Source organism: Palaemon carinicauda, unplaced genomic scaffold (assembly GCF_036898095.1).
Source record: "Palaemon carinicauda isolate YSFRI2023 unplaced genomic scaffold, ASM3689809v2 scaffold108, whole genome shotgun sequence".
Taxonomy (NCBI): Eukaryota; Metazoa; Arthropoda; class Malacostraca; order Decapoda; family Palaemonidae; genus Palaemon; species Palaemon carinicauda.
In genome coordinates, this window is record NW_027168571.1 from 69566 (window position 1) to 92343 (window position 22778).

General features: G+C 38.2%; 1 protein-coding gene across 3 annotated transcripts in view; it reads left to right on the forward strand.

Moving 5' to 3' along the window:
- LOC137635262 (fap1 adhesin-like) overlaps positions 1-22778 on the forward strand; it is a 64659-nt gene that overhangs the window by 35132 nt on the left and 6749 nt on the right. For 2 of the 3 annotated variants that reach the window (XM_068367725.1, XM_068367726.1), the window contains exons 9-14: positions 668-3878; positions 5381-5529; positions 7677-7709; positions 11620-11823; positions 12061-12305; positions 14235-14432. In XM_068367725.1, coding sequence (XP_068223826.1) covers positions 668-3878; positions 5381-5529; positions 7677-7709; positions 11620-11823; positions 12061-12305; positions 14235-14432 — 4040 coding nt within the window. The remainder of the gene's footprint in view (positions 1-667; positions 3879-5380; positions 5530-7676; positions 7710-11619; positions 11824-12060; positions 12306-14234; positions 14433-22778) is intronic. The other variant, XM_068367727.1, reaches the window with a different exon arrangement.

Consider the following 22778-nt stretch of genomic DNA (forward strand, 5'->3'; position numbering starts at 1 on the left):
GATCTTGATTGCAAAATTGCTTTCGTCCTATACAGTATTAAGGGATTTTGACGAAGGAAAAATCTATTTCTGGGGAGAGACCTGTGGCGCCCGGTGAATTTTTTTGTGGTGCTCTCGGCCTTTTTCAACTTTCGTGGATTTATAGATGGAGCTTCGGACATGACGAAATAAATCCACGAAAGTTGAAAAAGGCCGAGAGCACCACAAAAAAATTCACCAGCCGCCACAGGTCGACCCAGAAAAATTTGTTACATTTATATCAATTTAAATATTTCAAGTTCTTAATGAGATCTTTCACCCTTTAGCATATTGTGATTATATTTATATACTTCTGTTTATGAAAGTCCTCAACATACAAACTTGATAGATTCCAAGAAGCTGTTCGTAATATGAATTTAGTTAAATTTGTGCCTAGTATAGACTTCACCCAACTCACATGCATACGATTTTCAGCTGCAAAAATCAATGAATTGTCCAGTTTCATATGACGGATGTCGTTTCTCTTATTGCATTTAATTATATAGTATTGTTTTATTACAATATATCATAATGAACTTTTGATACAATATCTGAGATTTATGATTTCAGTGGATAAGTGTTTTCATCTCCAAATGAGGACCTTCTTTATACCTTTACTCTAAGGATAACTTTTGATATCTCATCACAGGAACAATCATTGATAGAAGAAGCAAAGTGGAAGATAACTGCACTTCAGGCGGAAGGCGGCCCGCGACTTCGCCGGCGTCAGGATGCCGTCGTGCGCCAGCTTAGGGAGCAGCGATCCCATTTGCACCGGCTAATTGAAACGCAAAATTTGGCAGCGCAGCAGAGGAGGTTGATACTCTTACAGCACCATCATTTATTGGCGACCACGTCTGGCTTATCATCCGGGGGTAACAAAGCCTTTCCGACAGTCTCTCGGGGTCACTCGCCAAATCCAAGCTCCCCCCGTTTAACTCCAAGAATGATGGAAATCAGTATTTCATCTTCCAGTGAGGGGCAAGAGGACTTGTCCTTGCATCTTTCCGTCAAAAGTAAGGAGACGGGGTCGAGCAGCCTCTCCGACAGTAGCGGACGCGAAAAGCGGAGATCTCATTCCGATGAGCGGAAGCGTATCGTGTCTGCCAGACTTCAGGAGAAGCGAAGGGCTGCGGAGGGAGATCCCCTGAATAAGTCAAAATCCCTGTTTGATTCTCAGGAGAAGGAGTTGATGAAAACAAAGAGAAAGATAGATATGGTCACCAAGAGGTCTAGAGATAAAAGAGAAAAAAGTCCTATTACAGCTGTAAGAATGGGAGAAAGCGCTGTCTCAACTGAAAGTTCTGTCCCTGAGGAAAGCATTGATGCTTCAACTCACGAAAGTCAGAGTTCGGTGGCAGAGGAGGCTGGGAGTGAATCTGTTTCTCACAGCGATGTTGCTTCTTCTGTGTCGGAACACGAGGGTACGTCATCAAGAAAGGAACCGAGTTATTCCATACCTACGGAATATGGTGGGACCGAGAAGAGTTCTTCGATCAGAGAGGTTCTAACAAATTCACAGAGGGATTTAACTCCATCCTCATCTAAAAATGTAAGCAGTCATGTAAAAAAATCCACCTCAAAGACTGAATCTGTCAGAGAATCCAGTAGAAACACTTTAGTAACTCCAGACTCTGGCAGTACAATTAAAACGGCAAGTACTGAATCGCACGAGACAAATAAAACGAGCGATGTCCCAACCATTTTAAGCGATAAGTTATCAGTCCAAACAAAGGGGTCAACGAGTGCTATTTCAGAAGCTATTGAAAGCAGCAACAAGCCATCAGGAACACACAGCACTGTCCAGACAGGCAGCTCTGTCGCTTCAGAAAAGCATTCTAAAAGTAGAGATGGAAGCAGCACCATGGAAGGAAGCGGAACCTCGAAATCAAACTTGACCACATCAAAGAATGCGAGTCATGTGTTGGAAACCGATTCCAGTAGCTCAAGAGTCAGTGACGTTAAATCTACCCAGAGGTCATCAGGCAGGGCATTACCTCTCCCACTACGCGTGCCTCTATCTCCTCGGTCACCCCACCGGCAGCATAGACGTTATTCTAGTGAGTCTGATGATTCCTTCACGTTGTCGCAGACTGAGACTGCATCGGATGTTTCAGACGGCGAGGGAAAGCTAATCGCTCTTAAGGAACAGCTAGCAATCCGACGTGCCGAAGCAGACAGATTGAGACGAGAGAAGCGGAGATTGCGCCGGGAACGCTTGACGTCCCAGGAACAGGCTCTCCGGCAGCAGATAGCCAATTATGATACTTATATCCAACAAGCAAAGTTAGAGCTCGAAAGAGAATCAAAAGAGCTTCAGCAGGCATCACAGGTGAGGCCACTCATTAAAAGACCCCAAGTAGCTGAATCTAAAAAGTTGAAGCAATCTGAATCTTTGTTAGTCAGTCCTGAGAAATCTGATATATCGGATACTTCAATCCTGTCCGAGTGCTCTAAGTCGGATCAGTCTGTATCCTCAAAGAGCCAGGAAGCCAGAACTGACCACTCCCTGACGAGTAGATTAAAGAACTTGAAAGGAGATCCTCCGTTGCCATCAAAGTCACAAGACTTTGATTCGAGAACACAGCCTCAACTTCAGAGAATTTCTGAAAGTCAAAAACCCTCGGATGTGCTTGCTGTTGATTCTAGCGTGAAGAAAACGAGTCATTTGGCAAAGGATGACTCAAAGAAAACTCGTGAAGAGAGTCCTCAAGTCACTCAGGAAGAAGTCGAGTCGTCTAAAGAGTCGAGTACGTCCATATCAGAGGATTATAGCTTTGAAGAGGAGTCGGGCTCAAGTCAATCAGTTGCCGACTCTCAGAATGGCACCCTGTCTCGTGAATCCAGCCAAGACACTGATCAGAGTCAGTCACAAGCTTCAAGCACGGAAACTATCGTTCACAGCCCCAAAAAGTTGAGTTTATCTCAGAAGGATGGAGAAATTTCACAAGCAGAACTCTCTCAAAATTTGCCACAAGAAGAAAAAAGTGAACTTGTGAATAACTCTGAAGATTCCAAGATTGTTGGAAATTTGATTGATAAATTAGCAGATCTTCCAGTCGCAGCTGATGAGGAAGTTGAGAAGAAGTTAGACATTTTTATTCCCACTTCTCATGCCAAATCAGAAGGCGATGAATCGTCGTATCAGGACAAAGATACGAGCGCAGAGGAGAGCATCAGTGAAGAAATTGCCGAACCCAGTCAGGTAGATGTGATTAAGGAGTCTGATTCGCTTCACTCAAATAAGGATATTCTTAATACGGGTATTTCCTTAGATGAAGATGTCGGACAGTCCTTGAATAGCTATAAAGAAACTGACACAGTTAGCAAAGTGGATTCTGAAATCCAACGGGATTCTCTGCCCATACAAGACAAAAGAGATGTAGAGGACCAGAGCGACGTGATATCTCGAGGAACTTCCCTAAACAAACAGAAGCAAGTTGATGATATATCCAATAGCATATTTGTTTCGTTGATGAAGGAAACCACGACTCTTTTCTCCGATATAATGAAACAGAAAGATTCCAATAAGAAAGAAAGCTCTAATTTGTTAATGCCCTCGCAAGAAAACTTGAAAACAGACTCGTACGAATCTAGCTCTCTGAAAAAACCAGTGGATCAGGAACACGTGTCGGCAGGAAGACACGATATGAATATTGCATCAGATAAAGAGGGTCATAGTGAAGCCGCTTTGGAGAGTAAATCGCAAGTTCTGAAAAGAGTCCGGGATTTAAATGCCGAAAACGATTCTTCCCCTCGGTCTATGCTGAACTCTCCCAGGACACCTGGTCTCCACATAACGCCCCAGTTAACATTCGACATTAGCCCAGACAATCTCTCGCCAGTGTCTCCTACGCCAGGTTAGTATTCGTTTGATGTTCTGTATGAATTTGTGAAATTAGGAAGTCCAAAGCTTCAATACTGTGGTGTACTGTAGGCGTTACTTTACGGTTTATGAAGCATCCTATTGTGCCCTAGCTACTCCTGATCTAGCCTTCTACCTTCCTTCTGTTCTTGCTGGCTTTCTTCCATGCTGCTGGCCAGCCTTTCAATCTTTTTACTTTCTAAACTGTATCGCATTTGGTGTGTTCACCTAGATACTCTTTGTCACTGAATGGGCTCACCAGCCTTGTTCTTAGATTCATAAGTTTAATCCTCTCCCATCATCATAATCATCATCAACATCTTCTCCTACACCTATTGACGCAAAGGGCCTTGGTTAGATTTTGCCAGTCGTGCCTATCTTGAGCTTTTAAATCAATATTATTATTATTATTATTATTATTATTATTATTATTATTATTATTACTAGCCAAGCTACAATCCTAGTTGGAAAAGCAAGATGCTATAAGCCCAAATGCTCCAATAAGGGAAAATAGCCCAGTGAGAAAAGGAAATAAATAAATAAATGATGAGAATAAATTAATATATCATTTTAAAAACAGTAACAGCGTCAGAACAGATATGTCCTATATAAACTATTAACAACGTCAAAAACAGATATGTCATATATAAATTATAAAAAGACTTCTTCATTTATAATCTCCTACTTCACGTCTCTTAGTCCTCAGCCATGTAGGCTTGGGTCTTCCCCTCTATAGCTTCATAATTTCATGTTTTATATCACAGGTATTATGGGGGTTTTTGAAGAGTAGAGAGAGTTGATGAATATTATATCATAGTTAAGGGATATGTATATTAGCGGTTATGTCTGGTCAAGATGGATAAATGGGCATATACTTGTAGTTGAGGTTCGATCATTTGTTTTCCTTTACCTTTCAAAGAAAATTATAATTTTTTTTTCAATATTGTTTGGTATTTAAGGTTAAGAATTGGCTAAAGTGTGATATGAATTTCGTCTTCTCTTTCTGCTTTGAAAGTTCTGGTGAGCCAGTACGTTAGATTTTTTGGCCTATATACTGTATATATATAAAATTATTGATAAATTTCCATTAAATTGGTAGATATTTATTTTGAGTGTTTTCAGTAATTACTTGGAAATGTTTAAATATATAATTTTATTGATGAATAGATCAGAGAATGGAAGAGAAAATGGATTGCTTCATCTATACCTTTCAAGTTTTTCTTAAGAACAAAGATATGGGAGTTCAAATATATATATGTAATAAAGAAATATGAATTATGGGAGTTCAAATATATATGTAATAAAGAAATATGAATTAAGTTATTAGCTTGGTGTTCCGAATTCATAGCTTTGAAACCTAGTTAATTTAAAAAAGATTGCGTAAATTACTTTTTTCGTTATACAACAAAGCATCTTTATGATGTGAAGTATACATTTTGCATTACTGTACTATCTTATGAGGCTGCATTACATAAACTTTAATCCTTTCATCTCCAGTATCCCCTCCAAAGTTGTCCAAGGAAGTTGATCCCGCCGAGAATGCCGCCGAGCCAGGAATACCCAGTACGTCAGCTGCTGACCATGATAGTCAGGGTGCTTCCCCTACCCACGATATTGCCAAGGCGGAAGACTACAGTTTGGATATGGTGAGCATAAACAGTTACATATTACAAGCCTTGATCGGTGTTGGATTCTTTAGAACGTGTCATTGCTAGGATTGTAGGTGCCGTGTAATTATATTGGTTTTAGCATTTGTCATGATTTTCCGATTGTAAGATGCTAGTGTTATGCTACTAGAGTTTTGGGCTTAATTTTGTTTGTAGGAATGTATTTGGGAAGAGAACCTCTGAGGTTTTGAATTCTTAAACAAAAGAGTCCTACACATATTAATCAACTGATTAACCCTTTTACCCCCAAAGGACGTACTGGTACGTTTCACAAAACCCATCCCTTTACCCCCATGGACGTACCGGTACGTCCTTGCAAAAAAATGCTATAAAAATCTTTTTTTGCATATTTTTTATCATTTTTTGGAAAAATTCAGGCATTTTCCAAGAGAATGAGACCAACTTGGCCTCTTTATGACAAAAATTAAGGCTGTTAGAGGAATTTAAAAAAAATTATACTGAAAAATGTGCTGGGAAAAAAATAATCCCTTGGGGGTTAAGGGTTGGAAAATTCCAAAGAGCCTGGGGGTAAAAGAGTTAACCCTTTTACCCCCAGGCTATTTGGAAATTTCCAACCCTTAACCCCCAGGGGTTATTTTTTTTTCAAGCACATTTTGCAGTAGATATTTTTTTAAATTGCTCTAACAGCCTTAATTTTTGTCATAGAGAGGTCAGGTTGGTCTCATTCTCTTTGAAAATGCCTGAAGTTTCTCAAAAAGTTAACAAAAATATGCAAAAAAAAAATGTAAATAGCAAGTTTTTTGCAAGGACGTACCGGTACGTCCATGGGGGTAAAGGGATGAGTTTTGTGAAACGTACCAGTACGTCCTTTGGGGGTAAAAGGGGTTAATTAACATACCAGTGTAACTGATTACAGAATCTGAAGTTGTGATTGGTACCATATTTAGTCCGGATCAATTTCAACTTTTTCAAATGTTTAGAATTTTTAAAATCTTATGACTATAGAAGTCATTAATAGATTAAATATTTACTTGAAAGTTTATGTAAACAGCTTCAGATAATAAGAAGCAGTATCACTCTCAATAACCCTTTGAGTGCCATTGGGTGTTATTTACATCAATTGGATTTTTTCTCTTTTTTTTTTCATTGTTTACGTATATGGGCTTTAGTTTTTAATAAGAAAAAATTTAAATGTTTCAAATAAAAGGCCCTCTTTGTTCTGTAATACTGTATACACTTGGAACCGAGAGGAAGGCTTAGGGAAAAATATTTATATGACTTAGAATCAGTGTTACGCATTTATCCGTTGGTATTTGTTGACATCTTGAACTGTAGGTTCGCCAATAGGATGTGTTATAGTAATCGCCACTTGTGTTTTCTGTTTTAAAGCCTCCTTAGTATTAATTTTACTATTTCATTGCATTTGGGTGACGTACAGTATTAAAATAATAACAGGATTTTCTTTATTGCACTGTATATACTGGTGTACAGTGCTATACATTATGCACTCAGTGTGACTGTTCTAGCAAAACATACATCATTATTGTACTCAGTAAAGCACTATGCATTGTATGGGTCATATTAGTGTACAGCAATTTGGAAGAAAATTCAATCTTAACCCTTTTACCCCCAGGCTATTTGGAAATTTCCAACCCTTAACCCCCAAGGGGTTATTTTTTCCCCAGCACATTTTGCAGTATATATTTTTCAAATTGCTCTAACAGCCTTAATTTTTGTCATAGAGAGGTCAGGTTGGTCTCATTCTCTTGGAAAATGCCTGAATTTTCTCAAAATATCAAAAATATGAAGAAAAAAATTTTTTATAGCATTTTTTTGCAAGGACGTACTGGTACGTCCATGGGGGTAAAGAGATGAGTTTTGTGAAACGTACCAGTACGTTCTTTGGTGGTAAAAGGGTTAAATAGTTAATGTTGAGTAATAATGTTTGAAAAATGATTTTCTCTAATATTGAATTTTCTTTAGTTAGTCTTTGCAATTTGTTGTTGTACATAAAAGTATTCGTTATTTATTTGTACATACAGTATAGTGTATGCTTGTGCTTCCTTGCGCTTTATGTTACGTTCAGGATACAGCCGCAATGCCAAGCACAAGCGGGTTTCATCTGTAGTCGCGAATAACTGAAATTTTTTCTGTGTGCCCTCTAGGAATTTGAAGGAGAGAATTTTGCCATAGATCCGGTAAGACTGTTTGCGTATTCACCCGTACATATACATTCTGTTATACCTCTCCATCCCCCAGCAGGTTATTTTTAGGAAGGCGAGCATGTTCAGACAATGGCATTTCATCATCACCTCCCCTTTTGGTAGTATGGAAGGCCCTCAACTTTGAAAACATTCGAGATACAAACACAAATCCAATTGAAAATAAAGAAGATAAGATAAAGAAATAATTTAACCCTTTTACCCCCAGGCTATTTGGAAATTTCCAACCCTTAACCCCCAAGGTGTTATTTTTTTCCCAGCACATTTTGCAGTATATTTTTTTTTAAATTGCTCTAACAGCCTTAATTCTTGTCATAGAGAGGTCAGGTTGGTCTCATTCTCTTGGAAAATGCCTGAATTTTCTCAAATTATCAAAAATATAAAAAAAAAATTTTATAGCATTTTTTTTGCAAGGACGTACCGGTACGTCCATGGGGGTGAAGGGATGGCTTTTGTGAAACGTACCAGTACGTCCTTTGGGGGTAAAAGGGTTAAAATAACAAAGATAAGATAAAGAAATAATTAAATAAAACAATATTATATCATTTGTAATAACCTGATATTTCATATGAAACCCGACTATTTGCTGACTTTTATAACTGTAAATCATAGGCATTTGATTCAGGTTAGGCCTACAATAGGCAAAAATTTAATCAAATTCGACATACGAAAATCCTCTTGGAACCTATTGAGTTTTTAAGTTGAGGGCCTTCTGTACGTATATTAGCGGCATGACCCTAAAACTGATTTCATTTTAAAACACTGGAATAAAAGTGCTGAAGTAGCGGAAGATATATCACTATAGCAAGTTAATTTTCTTATCTGCTTTTTATTCACCTTAGATATTGTGTGTTTGGTATTTTTCCACAAATCTTAAAGAATACTTGCATCTTTTAACTAAAATGTGCGCACAAGTCCCAATGTTATGTATGTATACAAATATTCACCTGTATGTTTTTTCTTGCACTCTGTAAAGATGTCTAATTTTGATTTAACTTTTGAAGCACTTTTATATTTAGTTGGATTTTACCAAAATGTATTATTAATCGTTACTTAATGTATCGTAAATACTTTAGGTGTTAGGAATAATTTGGATTTCATCAAAGCAGTGTTCCTGCATTTCTTGAAAGCCAGTTTACTTTGAAATTTCAGAATTAGAAAAGTAAATTATTTTATCAAACCAAAAAGACAAAATTACATTGAAATGAGGAGGGAGAAGTCTAATTGGAAAGGGACCTCTGGTAGTGGTACCACTCGCCCCAGTTTTAATACCGACACCCTTTAGGGGTGAGCGAGCTGGATATATCCCTAGCATTCCATGCAACTTTTTTCTCTGGTATATTTAGCAGTATTTATACCTTTGAAATGGTGCTTTAAGGAGCATTTCACGGAGCGACACAGGTCCCTCGCCCAGAAATAGATTTTTCTTTCGTCAAAATCCCTTTACTCTATCAATTGATATTTTCAAGGGATCTACTGTTTCATGAAACATATATTTAGGAATTTATAACCAAATTGTAAAGAATTTTATGATCGTATACTCATAACTTTACAATATGAGATACTACCGCTAGAGAGTTATGGGGTCTTTTGACTGGCCAGACAGTACTACATTGGATCCTCCTCTCTGGTTACGGTTCATTTTCCCTTTGCCTACATACACACTGAATAGTCTGGCATATTCTTTACATATTCTCCTCTATCCTCATACACCTGACAACACAGATTACCAAACAATTCTTCATCACCCAAGGGGTTACTGCACTGTAATTGTTCAGTGCCACTTTCCTCTTGGTAAGGGTAGAAGAGACTCTTTAGCTATGGTAAGCAGCTCTTCTAGGAGAAGGACACTCCAAAATCAAACCACTGTTCTCTAGTCTTGGGTAGTGCCATAGCCTCTGTACCATGGCCTTTCACTGTCTTGGGTTAGAGTTCTCTTGCTTGAGGGTACACTCGAGCACACTCTCCTATCTTATTTCTCTTCCTCTTGTTTTGTTAAAGTTTTTATAGTTTATATAGGAGATATTTATTGTTGTTACTCTTCTTAGAATATTTTATTTTCCTTTTTTCCTTTCCGCACTGAGCTATTTTCCCTGTTGGAGCCCCTGGGCTTATAGCATACTGCTTTTCCAACTAGGGTTGTAGCTTAGTAAGTAATAATAATAATAATAATAATAATAATAATAATATACTATATGCTATACAATCTTAGACTTAGGCCAGTGTGTTTTCAATGTTAATTACGAGAGATAAATCTGCATGTTGTCAAATTAGTGTAAAACTTAAAAATAACTTTAATTTAGACTAAATGTTATATGAAGACTGAAACCTGTTAAATATAGCCAGAAATTTAATTGATTTCTATTGTAATAATTTCCTTCATATGTATGGAAGTACAGGTAATTATATTGGGTGGGTAAAGGCTGGTGTTGTGAAAAGAGATTTGGAAGCTACCATGGTGTCTGTTCCTTGGAGAAGAAAGGGATTTTGATGAAGGAAAAATCTATTTCTGGGCGAGGGACCTGTGTCGCTCTGTGAAATGCTCCTTCTACATCATTTCTAAGGGATAAATACTGCTAAATATACCAGAGAAAAAAGTTGCATGGAATGCCAGGAATAAACCCAGCTCGCTCATTCTAATAGTGTCGGTATAGTAACTGGGGCGTGTTAGAACCACGACCAGAGGCCCCTTACCAATCAATATATTTCATTGTATAATCGTATAGAACTTTATTCAGTAATTATTAAGACGCAAATATTAAAACCACGACCAGAGGTCCCTTACCAATCATTATATTTCATTGTATAATCGTATAGAACTTTATTCAGTAATTATTAAGACGCAAATATTAAAACCACGACCAGAGGTCCCTTACCAATCAATATATTTCATTGTATAATTGTATAGAACTTTATTCAGTAATTATTAAGACGCAAATATTAAAATGGTTTTGACCTGGTAATTTAGTACCAGCTGAACTCGGTTGAGTCCCTTATTAGGCTGGGAGGAACGTAGAGAGTAGAGGTCCCCTTTTTGTTTTTGTTTCATTTGTTGATGTCGGCTACCCCTCAAAATTGGGGGAAGTGCCTTGGTATATGTATGTATGTAATTTAGTTTAAAATACGATGCACTGAATCAGAATTATTTTGCCTTTAGATAGCTCCCCAGATGCAAGTACAAAAAGACAACAGGATTTAGCTATGATGTAATTAATATTATTGTTATATCGTTCCCGGGGGTTAGAACTTTGAGAACAGGATTTAGCTATGATGTAATTAATATTATTGTTATATCTTTCCGGGGGTTAGAACCCTGTGATACCTGATGGTAATTCTCTTGTAATATCACTCGCAGAAATATACAGTAGGAAGCTGCCGAAGGGAACTTCCATCAGGACGACATGGCTCGAGCCCAAAAATAGATTTTTCCTACGTCAAAATTCATTTATTGTTATTATTCGTATTATTATTTGAATATCTTAATCATGAAAGCTTCCCCGTGTTATTTCCCTTTTTAACTCACTGAAAAAAGGCATGAAAAACTTCCTCGCTTGTTATGTGGAGTTGAACATTTTGCATCCTCTTTTTTTTTATACTGTTACTGGATACATAGTTATCCTTAAACAATTATTCAATATGTCATTTTGATTGTAAACCGCAATATATTTTTTTTGAGGATCGGTATGGAAGGACGTATTAGGAACAGGTAAATCAATTTAATCAGTTTTAAGTTTTTTTATTATTTTTATTTGATTTAATCGTAGTGCTCGTGTTAGTTTCGTATTACGTAGTGCTCTACGGAGGATATATTTTGTGTCGTGAGTTTGTACAATACTTATAATAGTTAATAGATATTTGGAATCACGTCTTTGCCGTCTATCGACAGGATGCACTTACCAGCAAGCTCCTGAATCTTTCCGCTGCTCCGGACATCGATTTGGATTCAAAGTTGGACCTCGTTGAAGGGGAGGCAGAATTTTCAGTGGAGGGAATTGAAGGGACGTGGTTCGATGATAGCTTTTGGGCATCGTCGGACACGAAGAAGAAGCAACAGCAGTTGAAAGCCGAAGAGGAAAGAATAGCTGCGGAGGTATTTGGTTTTCATTAGGGTTTTGTCCTTAATTATTAAGAGCTAGCGGTAGTTTCATCTTCTTGTTTCTTGATATATGCACTCAAACAATTGCTTTGTGAATAATATACTGCTGCCTGTTTTAATTTTGATTGAATTAACAGTATTGTTATGTATGAATTCAACCTTTTGGATTATGATTATTTTGTCAATTATTTTCATCTAGAGGTTTGATGAAATATAAAAATGTTATTTCAGATTGCCAGATTAGAAGAGCTGCAGCGACTTTCCGAGCAGTATCCCGGCTTGGTGATTCGGGAAGTACCAAACAAACCGCCCCCACCCTACACTCCGCCCCCTCCATCTTCACCTATGACGACTCCATCGTCGCCCGTTGCAACGCCGTCACCTTCGCCGACTCCATCCATGCCTCCGGCGTATAGACCCGCTTCTCCGGAGGGTCAGATGTCTCCCGAAGTGCCAGCCCCTTCCAGTTGCGTTAGGTACGTGTTACGTTTGATGTCTGGAGTATTATAATCTTGACAACAGTTGGGGTATTTTCCATTGGTTGGTCTCTCCCTCCAGTTGCGTTAGGTCCGTGTTACATTTTATGTATTGAATATTACAATCTTGATTACAGTTGGGCTGTTTTCCTTTGGTTGGCTGTTTGCAAATCTTGTATCCATGAAATTTTCACAAATATTCAGGAAAAAACAATGTTAATAAGTTATGTGAATAAGTTAGCTGTTTGGTCAGAATAGGGAAAGTAATTTTATTATTATCACTATTGAAGCTACAGCTTTTGTTGAAAAATCAGGAAGCTAAAAGCCCAAGGTCTCCCACAGGGAAAGCATCCCTTTGTAGAAATGAAATGGAGAAAAAACACAAACGCTATATGAAAAACTAATATAAATACAGAATTCTATCAATAAATACAGTATTAGTATTATAAACCAAACTGCATCCCCTGTTGGAAAGGAAAATGATACAATCCAAGGGGCCAGGGTAAGGAAAGCCGCTCAATGATGAAAAGAATCTCTTGTTACTGTCAAATGTTACACTGTATTGTCCAACCTCTAGCCTAACTGTAGACTATTTACTCAGTCGCGCTAAATGACATCTTTAACCCGTGTCAAAATTCCATGAATTTAACAAGATTAAAACAATTCATTACTGTAAAAACATCATATCTCATACAAATTGTCAATGTAAAAGGTTTGATAAATTTTTGGCTTTTCTTTAATTAATGCTGAGGATAATAATGCTATAGGTTTTGTTTAGTGTTTGAGCAAGTTATTCTCGCGTTCAACTATTATTCTTTTTCATCACGTCTTAAAAAATTCAGTACAAAGGAACAGTTGGTGAATGTGTGTTCATATAATGTATGAAAACTTTATTACACCAACTCTTATAACTAGTAAGTATAATTAACTAGAATAATTTTGAATGTTTTAGTCACTCAGGTACTTGATAAATTATCTTTCTAATTCAAAGTCATCTTCACTCGTATTTGAGCAGATTGACGTTAGTTTTGTTTCATAGATTTTATTTATGTATTTATCATTGTTAATTATTTCAACCCTTTTACCCCCAATGGATGTACTGGTACGTTTCACAAAACTCATCCCTTTAACCCCATGGACGTACTGGTACGTCCTTGCAAAAAACTGCTATTTACATTTTTTTTTCATATTTTTGATAACTTTTTGAGAAACTTCAGGCATTTTCCAAACGAATGAGACCACCCTGATCTCTCTATGACAAAAATTAAGGCTGTTAGAGCAATTTAAGAAATATATATTGCAAAATGTGCTTGAAAAAAAAAAACACGTGGGTTGAGTGTTGGAAAGTTCCAAATTGCCTGGGGGTAAAAGGGTCAATAAGCTCCTTATTTCTCATTTACAGTTTACTCTTAGCTTCCCCATTTCTTTTCTGCACTGGGGCTCTTTGACTTGTTGTATTTTGCTTTTCTTAGTAGGATACCAGCTTGGCTAGTAATATCAATACTGTAATGATAAATGTTGGTATTATTTATTTTTCTTTAACCCTTTTACCCCCAGGCTATTTGGAACTTTCCAACTCTTAACCCCCAGGCATTTTTTTTTTTTTCAAGCACATTTTGCAATATTTTTTAAATTGCTTTAACAGCCTTAATTTTCATCATAGAGAGGTCAGGTTGGTCTCATTCGTTTAGAAAATGCCTGAAGTTTCTCGTAAAATTAATAGAAATATGCAAAACAAAATGTAAATAGCAGTTTTTTGCAAGGACATACCAGTACGTCCATGGGGGTAAAGGGATGAGTTTTGTGAAACGTACCAGTACGTCCATTGGGGGTAAAAGGGTTAATGTAGTGCTTCGCATTATTATACATTAAGTATTTAATACTAAATTATGAATGGGGCTCAAGAGCAATGCTTCTCTCTATTTCCAGCATGCCGCACCGTCTCAGTAAAGCTGATTTACGCAAGCTAGCGACAGAGATCTTCCATGTTGTGCCAAGCTCGCAAGAGGAAGTCATACCGTTGGTAGTGGAGTCCTTTGAAATGATCTACGTGTCGTTCGAGAATGGCGTCGATCCTAGCACTGTGGAGCCTCCTAGCAAGTATTTGCCATCTTCTCCTAATATTGAGTAAGTGGTTTTTCTATGTACGTCACTGGCGTGGGTTGGACTGTTGGTAGTAGAGATCGGTGCTAGGGTATTGAACGGCACCTCGCTGTACGGGGATATTGAGAGGAGATATCTAAGTGGTGCGAGGCCTCTGGTTGTGATTATTCATCACGCCCCAGTTATTTATACCGACACCTTATTAGGTGAGCGAGCTGGGTTCAACCTAGCATTCCTAGACAATTTTTTCTCTGGTAAATTCATAGCAGTTTTTACCTTAGAAATGATGTAAAAGGAGCATTTTACTGGGCGGCACAGGTCTCTCGCCCAGAAATAGATTTTTCCATCGTCAAAATCCCTTTTCTATGTTCAATATATTTTGGTGCAAGGACCATTGCCTGAACCAAGATTGGGAAAGGCAAGAAATAGAAGGGTTTTGTAAAAATTCTCCTACTAATGTCTAATGTTTTCAAATTTACACAAATTTCTCTATACTTTATATCCTTTTCCTGAATCACAATGCTCTTCTAATTAGATCCAAGTATTTCTTATTCATGCTTCTCCCTGGAATCGTGTGAAGGACATGTTCAAACCATCTTGCTCTCCCCTTCATCAACGTCATGTCTACAAATGGAACTTCCATGATATACCCTTTGGCATGATATCAGTTTGTCCTACCATCTGACTCCAAATATTCTTCTTAGATCTTTATTTTCAAATCTAAATGGTCTTTCTATTGTCATACTTGACTATATAGTGGGGCAGCATAGCTAACCTATTGTGCATTTTTTGATACAAGCACCAAATTTGGCACAAATGTACATTGACATATGGCGAAAATTTTCAGATATTGAGCCACTCGGAATTCTCTATTCATGTCCGCCATATTGGAATTCAAAATGGCCGCCATTTGAAATCTACATTTGCGCTTATCTGTGGATCTAAAACTGCTATTGACTCGATTCTGGTGCCTAAATGTACGTTTCGGGGGCCAAGGAATCCAATGGTTACAATCTGCATTGCATATTTTTTTTACCAATGAGCCACCATATTGGATTTCAAAATGGCCGCCATTTGAAATCTTCATTTTAGCTTATCAGTGGGTCTAATGCTGCTTTTGACTCGATTCTGGTGACTAACTGTATGTTTTGGGGGGCAAGGAATCCAATGATAACAATCTGCATTGTGTATCTTTTAGCATGGAGCCGCCATGTTGGATTTCAAAATGGCAGCCATTTAAAATCTACAGTTGCGATTACCTTTGGGTTTAATAGCACTATTTACTTGATTCTTGTCTCTAAATGTATGATTTCGGGGGGGGGGGGAGCAAGGAATCCAATGTTTTGGGGGACAAAGATTCTAATGATAACAAAATACATTGCATATTTTTACCTATGGACCGCCACTCTGGATATCAAAATTGGTGCTTTACATTGCATGGCCGCTTCTCAATTTACGGTGATGAATGCCAAGAAGATTGGCCAAGAGCAGTTCGAGGCTTTCACCAGAGAGTGTCTGTTGGACAGAACAAAGGCAGTGGACGACCCCATACCTCGTAACAAGCTGAAGGTATTCAGCCCTTCAACTCCAATAAGCCAGAGCAAAGGTCAGCAACAGCTCACCTCCGTCAGAAATGACCGTGAACTCTTCGCACGCCTGTACATTGGCTGCCAGACGAGAGATGGAAACCTTGAGGAGTTCTTTCGTCATGAGAACCAGGCATGTCCTCCTGCACTGTCCGATGGTGGAAACCTCTTCACTGGTACCAAGAATGATCTCATCACATGTTTGGAAGAAATCTCCGACGCTAAGACAGATACTCCTGTCACTGCCTGTATAGTGCTTGATGGAGCAGCTATCGTCCAGATGCTGAAGCCGGCTGCATCAAAGACCTCTGAAGAGTATGCACATCAGATCTTCATTCCATATATATCTACTAAGCTGCAAACAGTATCACGCCTGGATCTGATCTGGGATACTTACCTTGCTGATTCACTGAAAGGTAGTACACGTGCAAAGCGGGGACAGGGCGTGCGGAGACGTGTGGCGGCCACCGCATCCATACCATAAAACTGGCAGAACTTCCTACGAGTGGACAGCAACAAGACCAAGCTGTTTAAGTTTCTCTCAACAGCTCTCTTGGATTGGTTTGACTAGGAGGACAAACAACTCGTCATTACTGATGGAGAGGCAGTGCTCAGTAAGCCACTACTACCAGATCTGACTTCACTCGACCCATACAACCATGAAGAGGCTGACAGTCGGATGTTGCTGCATGCATCTTACGCAGCTAAGCACGGACACCATTCAATAGTCCTCTGGACTGTAAACACTGATGTTGTGGTGCTGGCAGTGTCCGTGGTACAGGAATTGCAACCAGAAGACAAACTATGGCTGGCATTCGGAACAGGCCGAAGTTTCCGATACCTAGCAGCACATGAAATAGCAGCGGGACTGGGACCAGAGAAGGCTCGTGCACTGCCAATGTTCCACGCTCTAACTGGATGCGATACTGTGTCAAGCTTTGCTAGACATGGCAAGAAGACCGCATGGGCAGTCTGGACAGCACTGCAAGAGTTAACTGAGGCGCTGATGCAGCTGTCTTCCGCACCGTGACATACCAAATGATGCAATGTGCATCATCAAGAGGTTCATGATCTTGTTGTGTTATCGAACCAACAAATGCACGGACATTGACAAGGCCAGGAGGAAACTCTTCGCAAGGAAGAACAATGTGCAGCTGAACCCTCCAACGAAGGCAGCTTTAGAGGAACTTGTCAAGAGGGCAATATATCAAGGTGGACATGTTTGGGGTCAGATACTGCTGCCAGCACCAGAACTCCCACCACCAACAAACTGGGGTTGGTCAATGACTGGAGGACAATACACACCATACTGAACCAGGCTACCTGAGGCAGCTCACACCTGCATTGAGCTGGTTTCTTGCAAGTGCCAGAAAGGGTGTGTGAGACGCTGCAAGTGCAAGAAGGCTGCCCTTAAGTGCACAGCCCTCTGTGTGTGTGAAGGGGACTGCACATGAAGATGAGTCCACAACATTCATTTACTTGTGGCAGTACTGAACTGGTTAACATGAGATGGTTTATTTACACATATCTTCAATACCGATGTACACCTACCCTCAAATACAAGACCATTGTAGAATGTCAGTACACACCCAACCTTATATATTACACCATAGCATGTCAGAATTTTAACTAAGATATTTAAGACATGACCTAAGACATGTATCAAAATTATAAAACTCAAAATTAGTAGTTGAAGTAAGTCGATATTTATTTAGAGTTTTACAGGGAAAGCTAGTTTTGAGAAGTTTACGTTGTTTTGTGTTAATATTCATACTATTTTGTGGATATTCAGACGTAACCCCGAATTGATCATTTTGTGATATTGATTGAAGGAATGGAGAAAACTAATCATATATGAAAGGTGCCATATCAAACCTAGAACAACACAGAATCTAATCAATAACTCAAACAATTTTTTCTTCACAGACTTTAAGTAAACTGTTGTCTTGTCAAAAATACATGATGATGAATATTCATCTTTCATGAACTAAGTGGAGTACTGTAATAAAGTATGTCATTTTGAAAAATGGATATTGTCATGTACTGTAAAAATATTTGACCCAGAGGTAATCGCACATGTAGAATTCAAGTGGCGGCCATTTTGAAATCCAATATGTTGGCTAATTTATAAAGATACACAATGCAGATTGTAACCATCGGATTCTTTTCCTCCCAAAACATACATTTGGACACCAGAATCGAGTCAATAGCAGCATTAGACCCAAAGATAATCGAAAATGTAGATTTCAAACAACGGCCATTTTGAAATCTAATATGGCGGCTCATTGGTACAAAATATGTGATGCAGATTGTTACCATTAGATTCCTTGCCTCCCCAAAACATACATTTAGACAGCAGAATCGAGTCAATAGCAGCATTAGACCCAAAGATAATCGAAAATGTAGATTTCAAATGGCGGCCATTTTGAATTCCAATATGGCAGACATGAAGGGAGAATTCCGAGTGGTTCAATATCTGAAAATGTTCGCCATATATCAATGTACATTTGTGCCAAATTTGATGCTTGTATCACAAAATGCACAATCCTTTTGAAATTTCGAGCTAAACCGCCCCACTAATATGTTTATATGAGCAATGCCGATTGTACTAGAATAATGTATAATTATTTACTTTCGTGTGCTATTTTAGCCTACTGTATTTTGAAATCTTATTAAGTCGGCCTTTAATTAGAAAATAATTTCCTTCATATAGTTCCCATCCCTGTGTGCATTCAATCTTATTAATATTTCTATTTAAAAAAATATAAAGTCCCATATCTGGATAAGTCAATGCACTCTATTAATCAAACTTTATAAATCTGGTGGTATTTTATTGATCAAAACTAGCATCTCTTGTATATTCAAGGTCTGTCTAGTTTCATCATTACTACAGTTGAATCCTTCTTTTCCATATTTTAACACATTTTTATTATGAAAAGTGAACGGCAAACAGTAAATCTAACAAAAATTCCCTAGTATCACCACACTATTTACTCTTGTCACTGCCAATTTCTCTCCCAGGGTGCCTCCCTTTCAGAACTTCTATGTTTATTTCCTTGTCACTATGAGAAATAGCAGACAACTGTTAGATACCAACAGTTATCTCATATAGTTTTAATACACCTGCCTTTGCTATCTCAAATAGTTTTGATACACCTGCCTTTGCTATCTCAAATAGTTTTGATACACCTGCCTTTGCTATCTCAAATAGTTTTGATACACCTGCCTTTGCTATCTCAAATAGTTTTGATACACCTGCCTTTGCTATCTCAAATAGTTTTGATACACCTGCCTTTGCTATCTCAAATAGTTTTGATACACTTGCCCCAGCTATTTCAAATAGTTTTGATACACCTGCCTTAGCTATTTCAAATAGTTTTGATACACCTGCTCCTGCTATCTCAAATAGTTTTAATACACTTGCCCCTGTTATCTCAAATAGTTTTGATACACCTGCTCCTGCTATCTCAAATAGTTTTAATACACTTGCCTTTGCTATCTCAAATAGTTTTGATACACATGCCTTTGCTATCTCAAATAGTTTTGATACACCTGCCTTTGCTATCTCAAATAGTTTTAATACACTTGCCCTTGTTATCTCAAATAGTTTTGATACACTTGCCTTTGCTATCTCAAATAGTTTTAATACACCTGCCTTTGCTATCTCAAATAGTTTTGATACACCTGCCTTTGCTATCTCAAATAGTTTTGATACACCTGCCTTTGCTATCTCAAATAGTTTTAATACACTTGCCCTTGTTATCTCAAATAGTTTTAATACACTTGCCTTTGCTATCTCAAATAGTTTTGATACACCTGCCTTTGCTATCTCAAATAGTTTTGATACACCTGCCTTTGCTATCTCAAATAGTTTTAATACACTTGCCCTTGTTATCTCAAATAGTTTTGATACACTTGCCTTTGCTATCTCAAATAATTTTGATACACTTACCCCAGCTATTTCAAATAGTTTTGATACACCTGCCTTTGCTATCTCAAATAGTTTTAATACACTTGCCCTTGTTATCTCAAATAGTTTTGATACACTTGCCTTTGCTATCTCAAATAGTTTGATACACTTACCCCAGCTATCTCAAATAGTTTTGATACACCTGCCTTAGCTATCTCAAATAGTTTTGATACACTTGCCCCAGCTATCTCAAATAGTTTTGATACACTTACCCCAGCTATCTCAAATAGTTTTGATACACCTGCCTTTGCTATCTCAAATAGTTTTGATACACCTGCCTTTGCTATCTCAAATAATTTTGATACACTTACCCCAGCTATTTCAAATAGTTTTGATACACCTGCCTTTGCTATCTCAAATAGTTTTGATACACCTGCCTTTGCTATCTCAAATAGTTTTGATACACTTACCCCAGCTATCTCAAATAGTTTTGATACACCTGCCTTTGCTATCTCAAATAGTTTTGATACACCTGCCTTTGCTATCTCAAATAATTTTGATACACTTACCCCAGCTATTTCAAATAGTTTTGATACACCTGCCTTTGCTATCTCAAATAGTTTTGATACACCTGCTCCTGCTATCTCAAATAGTTTTGATACACCTCTCACTGGTATCGTATAGTTTTGATACATCTGATACTGGTATCTAAAATAGTTTTGATACACCTGCCCCTGCTATCTCAAATAGTGTTGATACACCTGCCCTGCTATCTCAAATACTTTTAATACACTTGCCCCAGCTATCTCTAATAGTTTTCATACACCTGCCCTGCTATCTCTAATAGTTAATACAGCTGCCACTGTATTCTCAATTGTGTGATGTACTGTATTACTGTATGAGTCTTCCCTTTTAATGCCTTTTTTTGGTATAGTACTCTTTCTCAGCCCCCAAAAATAATGGAAAATGAGGGATACATTAATACCAAGTTAAGATATAATTTGTGTAGGTTAGAAGAGGAGATGTAGTACGATAGAGAGTAAAAGATGTGAGATTAGAAGTATGTTTAGGAATAGAAGGATGGATATATTGGCTTTGTGTGAGACAAAGATAAAAGGGAAAGGTGAAGTGATGTTTGGTGAAATGTCTGGTGAGTGTCTGGGATTGAAAGGGGAAGAGCAAGAGGTGTGGCTTTATTGCTGAGGGAATGGATGACAGGTAAAGTAGTGGAATGAAAGGAGATATCATCTAGGTTAATGTGGGTAAGGATTAGGTTGGGCTTTTGTCAATGCGTATGGGCCAGGTTTTGAGATAAGTGAAGAAGAGCGAAATGAGTTCTGGAATGAATTAACTAGGTGTGTAGAAGGACTAGGTAGAAGGAATTATGTAGTTGTCATGGGTGACTTAAATGCTAGAGTGGGCGCTGGAGAGGTAGAAGGTGTCATTGGGAAGTATGGCGTACCAGGTGAAAATGAGAGTGGTGAGAGACTGGTAGATATGTGTGTTGAGCAAGAGATGGTGATAAATTCTAGCTTTTTCAAAAATAGAAATAAAAACAATTATACATGAGTAAGAGTAGCAAATGGAAGAGTGGTAGAAAGGGCGTTAATGGATTATGTGTTGATAACTAAAAGAATATTTGGAAGATTGAAAGACATGCACGTGTTTAGGGGCATGGCTAACGGTATGTCTGATCATTTTTTGGTGGAAGGAAAATTAGATATAACAAAAGAGTGGGGGAATAGAGTAGGTGGATGTAAAGGGGAGCTAGTGAGGGTTGAAGAGCTAATAAAACCTGGGGTAAAAAGTAAATACCAAGAAAGGATGAAAATGGCATATGACGAAGTAAAAGTAAGAGAAACGGGTAATTTAGAAGAGGAGTGGAAGTTAGTAAAAGAAAATTTTGTTGGGATTGCAAGTGATGTGTGTGGCAGTGGCAAGAAGGCTGTTGGAAGCAGCATGAGGAAGGGCAGTGAATGGTGGAATGAAGGAGTGAAGGTAAAAGTGGAAGAGAAAAAGAGGGCTTTTGAAGAATGGCTGCAGAGTAATAGTGTAGAGAAGTATGAAAGATATAGAGAGAGAAAATGTGGAAGTAAAGCGCAAGGTAAGCGAGGCAAAGAGGGAAGCTGACCTGATGTGGGGTCAGGGATTGGGTCATTCATATGAAGAGAATAAGAAGAAGTTTTGGAAAGAAGTGAAGAGAGTAAGGAAGGCTGGTTCAAGAATTGAAGAGACTGAAAGATGGAAATGGAAGGTTGTTAAAAGGAGAGGAGGCAAGGAAAAGGTGGGCGGAATATTTTGGAAGTTTACTGAATGTTGAGGATAATAGGGAAGCAGATATAATTGCTGTTGCAGGTGTTGAGGTGCCGGTGATGGGAGATGAGAATGAGAGAGAGATTACAAGACAGGAAGTGAGGAGAGCACTAGATGAAACGAGAGTAGGAAAAGCATCTGGTATGGATGGTGTGAGAGCTGAGATGTTGAAGGAAGGGGTTGTGACTGTACTTGAATGGTTGGTGAGATTGTTTAATATGTGTTTTGTGTTGTCAATGGTACCAGTAGATTGGGTTTGTGCGTGTATTGTACCACTATATAAGGGTAAGGGAGATGTGCACGAGTGTTGTAATTCAAGGGGTATGAGTTTGTTGAGTGTGGTGGAAAAAGTGTATGGTAGATACTGATTGATAGGATTAAGGATAAAACAGAGAATGCAATCTTAGAAGTACAGGGTGGTTTTAGAAGAGGTAGGGGTTGTATGAATCAGATTTTTACAGTTGGGCAGATATGGAGAAATATTTAGCAAAAGGTAAGGAGGTGTACGTTGCGTTTATGGATCTGGAGAAAGCGTATGATAGAGTTGATAGGGAAGCAATG